Source organism: Glandiceps talaboti, chromosome 10 (genome assembly GCF_964340395.1).
Source record: "Glandiceps talaboti chromosome 10, keGlaTala1.1, whole genome shotgun sequence".
In the NCBI taxonomy this organism is placed as follows: Eukaryota; Metazoa; Hemichordata; class Enteropneusta; family Spengelidae; genus Glandiceps; species Glandiceps talaboti.
Genome location: NC_135558.1, coordinates 4,648,772 through 4,657,500, shown reverse-complemented (window position 1 = coordinate 4,657,500; position 8,729 = coordinate 4,648,772). Strand labels below are relative to the sequence as shown.

General features: G+C 36.9%; 1 protein-coding gene across 1 annotated transcript in view; it reads right to left on the bottom strand.

The window, feature by feature from the left end:
• The window catches only part of LOC144441283 (ferric-chelate reductase 1-like), a 6,814-nt gene extending 313 nt beyond the window's left edge, over positions 1–6,501 (bottom strand). Inside the window, exons 1-8 of the mRNA XM_078130842.1 lie at positions 6,442–6,501; positions 4,050–4,268; positions 3,091–3,189; positions 2,006–2,168; positions 1,696–1,809; positions 931–1,046; positions 427–531; positions 12–109 (exon numbers count right to left, since the gene is read on the bottom strand). Of these exons, the coding sequence (XP_077986968.1) occupies positions 12–109; positions 427–531; positions 931–1,046; positions 1,696–1,809; positions 2,006–2,168; positions 3,091–3,189; positions 4,050–4,268; positions 6,442–6,501 (974 nt within the window). The remainder of the gene's footprint in view (positions 1–11; positions 110–426; positions 532–930; positions 1,047–1,695; positions 1,810–2,005; positions 2,169–3,090; positions 3,190–4,049; positions 4,269–6,441) is intronic.
• Between the last annotated feature and the right edge of the window lie 2,228 nt (positions 6,502–8,729).

Here is an 8,729-nt window from a genome sequence, read left to right as displayed (position 1 = left end):
GCTACACTTACTTCCGAGTGCCCGGATGTGGTCTGAATAATGCCAAAATCGGATTCGTAATACCCAAAGCTACTACGATGCATCCTATGACGGCGTGTATAAATCGTAGCTGTAAGACACAAAACAATGAAATAATAAGGCGACTGGAATGTCCTACACAGAGGGTTAATACATTGGTAACTCTTTCACATAACGTCGATTTATTGTGCCCTGCTCATCTTATGCTTTACAAGTATGCATTTTAATTGAATCACCTATCAATTAAAAATAAAATCTACCCATAAACAAGGAACAATTATGACCAAAATATCTCAATATAATTTTGGATGTGAGGCCAATACTGACAACATCCAGACCCCATTTTAGGCCCACATTAACCGAGATATGACAGATCATGTTGTATTGGTAATTCACGTGACTACTTACGTCACTAGGGCTCTCATAGACAAGCCATCCTTCTACGTACACAAATATGACGATGAAGGCTGCACAGAAACATAGTAAGTTAATAACCATCAATGTACGATGAATCTGAAAAAATAAAAACATTCGATAACTAAAGAATCATTTTCCATTCTGCACTCACAGAAGCGAGACTCAGTATATGAACTGGTCATTAACCCTCGTGAAATGTTTATTGAGTATTTTATTAATTTCCGTAAAGTTACCAACAGAGCTATAGACGTGGCCAGTAAGGCGACAACACCGCATGATTGTATACTTGCAACTTTACACTTTCAGCAACAACGACACTACGCTACAAGTAACCTAGCAGAATTCTGATTTATCCTTGGAATCACCGTGACAGAAATTATGACAAATGTTTGTCATTTGGTAAAAACTTGGATAATGAAGAATTGGTCAAATCTGATCATCGAAAAACGTGTGTGCAACAACTATACTTGAATAATTAATAAGTCAACTACATACCGTAAACCATACTTTTTGACCAAGTAGCGTAGAATTTGGCCACATTGGTTTAAAATAGCGTGCCATCACTATGGCAACACTGGCACAACCAATCCAACCGAATATCATAAGAGACCCTGTAATATAGCACAAGACAGGATACAGAAATATTAAAGTAAGAAAGATTTCCAAAATTTTCATACATTATGCTTGAGGAGGTGTAATTATATTACAGTATATATTTCCCAATAGTTTTCTTCATTCAGTCGGATTATACTCGTGGGTTTATCACTACTCGTCTAGCGACTCGTAGTAAAATAGCCACTTAGGTCACCCGCATTTTCATTATCAAAATATTGGGGGAAATATCTAAATATTGAATTTAGTGGACATATGAAAATAATTCATGCTTCTGTACCAATACCTATCTACAAAGATACCTACAGAGGATTATAGACGGTACGGTGTTTTAGGAGATCATCATGCTTTATAAGATAGTATCAAAACATTTCTAATTTGACTGGAATTCAAAACCTACAATTCAGACATATCAGACATCACACACAGTTTTGGTTATTACGTTTGGACTCAACACACTCCAGGAATGTTTTGGTATGTACGAAGTATCGATCTTTACACACGCACACTGTTGCTGTGTCCTTCGCTGTATCTGACAGGTATATTTATAAGTGGTACTTTGAGGAAAATTGCAACCATTCAATTCTAAATGTTGATAAGTTGTAGTTTATTCGGAGATGGAAAATCGAGATAAAAAAATAATCTCACCATGTGCCTTTTGTGCAGCCTGCGAAGCGCTTCCACCACCAGCAGAAGACACGGCAGTAAAATTGACGGTGTCATCTGATATCAGTGGAGAGTTGATGTGTTTTGCTAACTTAGCTGCAATTATAAGCAGAAGTGGAGGTTACGTTCCCTTATCAATTTTGTAGTAGTATTTGTTTATTCATTTATTCAGTAGCAAGTGCACACATAACAAATCGTGAAAGTGTTTGACTGAAAAGTCGCACATTGGAACATCCGGGGATTCCCTTGTGTGTGATGTCAATAAGGAAGATATTATGGTAGAGATACTTACGTGAACCGCTGTCGTCCCGCGGGCCTCTTGCTATTAATAGATAATATTCATTGGCGTAGAGATCGAAGAATCTATCCTCAGAGCCCTCCATTTTATTCAAACGAGTAAACGTACATTGGATTACACCGTCCGTTGTGACGTAGGTAAAGTCACTAGAACCTGCCTGTTGAGATAAACAATCGAAACTCCTAGAGCCACTTTACTTTTTGATGTAATATTTACTTGGAGAAAGACTTTTTATCGTAACGGTTTAGGGTGGAACATATGACATTAGTGTACGGCGACGGCAAGTCAGCTATCGGGAAGCTGACGAAGACAAGAAATGGACTTTGGTGTAATTACACTTACAGTAGGGGGGAATTTCTCACCTCATAGTTGTACACTCGACCTCATTCAGTGTTTACACTGTCTTGATTACAGGGTCATTGTGTCCATATAATCAAGCATTATTATCACCTATAGTGTACTCATAGACAATAGAGAGGTCCCTCTCTATTGTCTATGGTGTAATTTACCACATGCAACAACAATTATAGTCTACTTTAGCGCGGATAGTCTTACTTGTCTGGGATTTTAGTTAGCAGGGAGCTGACTTTCCACTGCAGTAATACTTTCTGTTTAGGGTTTACTATTTCTATTAATACATTCCAAGAAATATCGTCTCCACGACACCAGTGAATGCGACTCTTAACATTTCAAAGAAGTGTCTATGTAGTTGGTGTAGTCGGTTTGATAAAAATCTATTAATTTACTTTTTAACTTGCAAGCATTCAAGATATTACTAATTTATAGACTTCGATTCCTTCTCGATCATTTCATACAAGTACATAATTGTATCGATGCCATTAAGCCAACGTTTAAGTTATCTTTTTCTCCAAACTCATTTCCGAAAGATTTGAAATTTTCTAGAATAATTTATATATCTAATATGACATGCGATACAAGCACATCACTATGATGATATATCAGAATCTATACCCTGCTATTATATATTGCTGTTGTCCACCGTATTGTTTATCAAACTCTTTAAAACGACACATCCTCGACAAACTGATATTAACAACGAAATATACATGTGTACTTACTGTGTCTCCTTGGATATTGGCATAAACATTGTTATATGAATGATCTAAGACAACGTCTAAGGTATCCAGCTGAAGACATGACCATACATCGGCATCGCGCTAGAATTATAATGGAGAAAATACACAAGATTTCGGAGACATGATGACTTCAGTAAACAGATATTAATTAGGGAGTAAAGTATGGGTGAAAGGGAAAGGAAATGGATCTGATACAGGTTTGTACGGTGGCCCAAGGGTGACAAGACAAAACACAATTGAAAGTATAAGAATAAAAAGGCAAACAAATGTGAAAGAAAATGATAGTTGTGGAAAATGTACAAACGTTAAACAAGAGTCGAAATGTGAGAAATTCACACAGCACAACAGAGAACAAATAATACAAGACAAATGAATAAATGAACGAAAAACAAAATCAAACCAGATGTAGACTGAAAGTACTCCCTTTTGAGTTAGTTTCTCAATATTAGGCTAAATTGAGACCTATCAGAATTATACACTGTGTACATTCAATGTGTGTACAAAATCATATGAGATCTAACGTTTGCATAGGATAGATATTCCCTAATTAATTAATTAATTGATTAATTAATTAATTAATTATTCACTGAAGTTACAATCTTCATCAACAAAATAATTAAATTATCGAAAACCATTGACTAATAGTTTCTCTGCATTAGCTCACAATCTCTATGCCAAATTTCATGTCAAACTAGTGACGGGATCTTGAGATATTGAGACAGACAGACATACAGACAAACAAACAAACAAACAAACAAATAGACAGACACCTGGTATCTCTTGGGCTCCCCTCCGAGAACTAATAATATAAAGAATACTGTTCAGAAAGTTACTGAAAATGGGTAAAATCAATAACATTGTAATTGTGTCAAATTTAAGGTAAGGCTCATTTCATATAAAACTGTCTCCATCGTACAGTTTATATTTGAAAATGTACTTACCATTCTTTGGTCATTCGAAAGCCCCATGGCAACATATTCTTCGCCACTAGCGACTTTCCCTGTGATTCCAAAAATAGTGCTTTCGTCACTATTTGCAGCAGCTTCCCAGGTGATCAGTATATCACATGTTGACTCAGAACTCGAAGCCTCGCAGTCTGATGGTTCTTTAAAACATCCCTTTGTTTCACCGCAACCTTCACTTGTGACCAATGGTTGATCCTACATTATAGATCATTACAGTATGTTAATATCTGAGACATGATTTCTTCACAAAGCCGCTACGACATTAATCAGATGACGTCATGTCGTTTCGAAAAGATCCTTACAGAGGCCAATTAAAAAAATCTTTCGTTCATATTGTTAATCGTGGAAATGGAATGCAAACTTTTGGGCGATAAAACATGTTTAAAAAAATTCTCGGTGTTTTTTCGACGTAGCACGTATAGTTTGTGAACACGGTGTCTCTAAAGTAGCACTCATTTTTTTACCGAAATTTACAGTTTTAAAGTTTAAATTAAAAAACGAAGATGGATATCAACAAAACCCACCCAAGAATAGTTGGAAAATGTTATAACGAATATACGAATGCAAAGAAAAGAGTAAAACATTATATATTCTCCCAGATCGAAATCAAAATATTAAAAAATGTTTTAATTTTCATATTTACGGGTGTCATATTTCATTAATCATAAAGAAACGCAAAATAATAATACTCCTAGAACAATCATATCAAGAAGGGTGTTTGCTGCAAGTTTGGTTGCAATATCTTTATTCTGACATTTTTAGTGACTTTTTTAATACAACAAAGAAATGGGGATGGGGGATATCCATTACCGCTACATGTACAGAGGACCCTTACACTGAAATGCAAAGTGCTTACACCGGGGAGGGGGGGGGGGTGGTATGCAGTAGAATAAACGAAGAAAGTTTTAAGTACTTCCATTAAGAGTCCAATTTACAAATTGCAAATTACAAAATCAACGACCGTTAGCATGTCGTACGTATACATTCGGTCATTAATATTTTGGTAAATTTATGTATACATACAAAATTGCAGAGCTGCTGCAAAATTGCACGTTGGTGATTGCAAAGTACAATTGGCCTTTCCAAAATTTGCCATGGTGGCGCTCTAATTCCTGTTTGTGTGTACCTTGGGGTATACACGGTATAGGTTACTCGATTGATCATAGAGCACTGCTGCTTTCCTTGATGTCTGAACAATGCAAAATAAACCCCTAAATAATACTTCTACAAAATACAAGGAACAAAGCTCTTAAGAAATGGTACTAGGGGGTGATGATACCCCCAATTTGAGCGAGGGCGCTGTATTCTCAATGTCCTGTTTAATGTTTGCAGTCTGCCATACCTGACAACGTAACGGTTTTCCTACGTAACTAGGTGACTACGTAAGCTTTGTTCGTCACAAATTAATGCAAACCCTTATGTTTCTAGTTCAATCAGTCTCACTTCATATCTTGAACGGTGCCGTAAAAGAGGCTGTTGTTTACGACGATGATCGTGTTCCATGCAGTGTAGGTTGATTCCTGTGAGCAATGATGTATACTAGTATCTTGAGAGTGGCGGATGGTTTTTGTTCCTATGTCATAGTCTAAAATACCACAAATTTTGGATTTGAAAAATTATGGGATATATTTTGGTACATCAACGTCACGACAACGCGCGTCTACATCATTGGTTCTGTGGTGTTTATTATACTAGTCTTAAACGTTCAAAATTGAAAATATTTTCCAGTCTTTCCTTAACCTAAGTTTGCGCAGATATTATTCTCCGATATTTTGCTTCATTCAGCTGGAAATGCGTGTGATATTGTCACTAATCAATCTTTCAATATTTATCATTTCAGCGATGTTGTCCCTTTGCCTAGCTATGTACAACCGACATTTGTAATAATTGCCGACATTTACAATAAGCTGACAATTGTATTATAATTTCTGATGTTTTGTAATAAATTGCCGATATTTGTAATAAACTTACGACATTTGTAACTAGGCGTTGCCATATTGGGATCAACTATACGTGTAAAAATAGATTTATTGCCCTGTCATGATCACGGATGTGGTAAATAAATACATATGGCGTTCGTGTCTACGATTTCTCACGACTGTTCTAATTTCTAAAGTGGGCTAAAATTATGCTGACGATCTCATTTTAAGTTAATTATCATAAACATCCCGATGACTTCATCGTTTACTTGTGTTTTGATCGGCTAAGAGAAGCGACAAGCGTTGGGAGTTGTTCATTTCCGTTTGCATATTTAGAACTTCATGCTGTCGTCTACGTTGCCATTGATAATGATTTTAGCAACAAATGAAAGGTAATTCGTGAATGGTTATGGTATTTCTGACCAAATACATTGTTTGTTAACTCTTACCTGAGTGAGACCCACGGCAACCACTGCTGTAAGAAATACAATATGAACTAATCCCGCCATAATCTGCAACCTGTGGATAAGTGAAACATTACAACAAACATTACTAAGGTGAATATTTATGGTTAGTTTATGGTTTGTTTATCCAGACTAGAGTTTTGTTAGCCTTTCTACGACGCTGGATCTGTGCCAAAGCTTTCTCACATCTACTTAGTCTAGAAAACGAATAGAAAGCCAGCAACAAGTCAGTATTTTGTTTATTGGATTACGCCCAAAATAACCTCGCCACAGTTTTATCACTTTAAAGGTCCTGTCTGACGTAATTCCAGTAATTCTAATTATAACTATGACATCTATCTCTAAATGAATCTGTGTACGGTTCTTGGGTGCGTATATTATATTCTGAAATGTATGTATCAACGATGAATTTATTCAGGTTTTGAATTTTTATTTTTTATATATGATTCCGTGAATTTCATTTCTGAAAGTTGATCTATTTTACAACACTAGAACATGGCGATTTGATCGGAGACTATAAATCTTAAGACGGACTATAAACTGTTGATTAACAGTTAACGTTATAAACCTGACATGCATAAGTGTCACAGCAAACTTCAGTGAGTAGTTTCTTTTAGGCACAGCTTATCCTAGCAGCAGAAAAATGTACTCTAGATCCGGCTTGCTAGAATATCACGTACATGGGCCGGGTTACATTTACTAATCAAATATATATTTTATAGGGTAAACCAACTGAGACATCATGACTCAGCTGTTGTCCGTAGTTACCAGATCGATCGAAACAAACTTAAGGTCATGGATTTTACCATGCCGTTGTTCCAAAGTTCCATACGCACAGTGCGTGAAGTACAAAGTACGATATTTTAGCACCGGCATCATCAGAGAAGTTCGTGCTGTACTAATTCACGTTATACCATACATAAGCCAAGTTTAACTACAAACCATTGCATTGATACCCTGGTTGTGACGTCACACTCGCGTCTACGTCATGACAACGAGTGTCTATGACTTTGGTTTTGCTGTGGTCGAAATACGAGTCAAAACGTTCAAAACTGCGCATGCCATTACTTTTCCCCGATTATTTTTTTATATTATTGGCGTTGGTATAATTATGTTATTCTCCAATATTTTTCTCCATTCAGCCAGAAAATGGCCTAAGGGTTGTCACTACTCGTCTAGCGACTCACATTGACAGAGTCCCTTAGGTGACTTTAGGTCACTAGTATATTCCTTGGCTGAGCGAAGAAAAAGATGGGGGAAAATATCTAAATCTATGCTCCATGCCATGTATTACTGCATGAATTTTGAGAGTCCATATTAAACACCAGGTCCCTAGGACGCTGTCACTAGCGACCAATAAACAAATTTCCCAAAATTATTTGGTCAAATACAGATTACAAGTATTAATCTGAATTCACAAGATTGCATTCTCCCCGTGAACGAACTTTAATCTGTGTGTTGGTAAACATATATATTAAAAGTATATATATATATATCTCAAAGTGAACTTTAGTTCCAAATATAAATATAAAAATTATTGCCTGAATTATTGAAGTTTGTGTTGACTTTAATACAGTGACTCCATTGTGCGATCTTCCGTCATTACAAGTAATTATGCCACACATCATTTATGTTGGGGCAGGAAATATAACTGATAAATGTTAGTGTTTTTTTGTGTTTTTTTAAATTTTTGTGCTGGGAATTCCTCCCAGCGATTTTCTGATATGCAGACAAATACACACAAATACAAACAAATACACACAAATACACACAAATGCTACAGAGATCAGAGATCCATTCGGGTTTGGGACTACGTGACAGGGCTATGTAGCACGCTCTATATCACGTTGCTGTGGAACTGTCAAGGCTCAGCTTCCCAGTTAGTCCACAGGCTATCCCAGAGTCACCCAGGCCCGGCAAACATAGCACCTGCGGGCTCCGTGTGAGTAATCGTCCCCGACTTTTCGAGTCATTACTCCAGGAGTCCCCCCAAATTCGCACTCGTCTTGTGAGTGAGACACGGCTCACACAGCCTACCCATCGAGTCTGTAGAACACTCACCCTGGGTTTGGGTCGGTCACAGAAAATCCCCTGTTTCCAGTGGGATTCGAACCCGTGACCTCCCGACTGCTAATCCTGTGCGCTAACCACTACGCTACAGCCTGAGGGAGCCGGTTATAACTGATAAATGTTACAGTTGCTATGCAATCAAAGTTTAATATCGATAGTTTATTGTATTCTTTTTGGGGAAATGACCCGCGGCTGAATTTGCT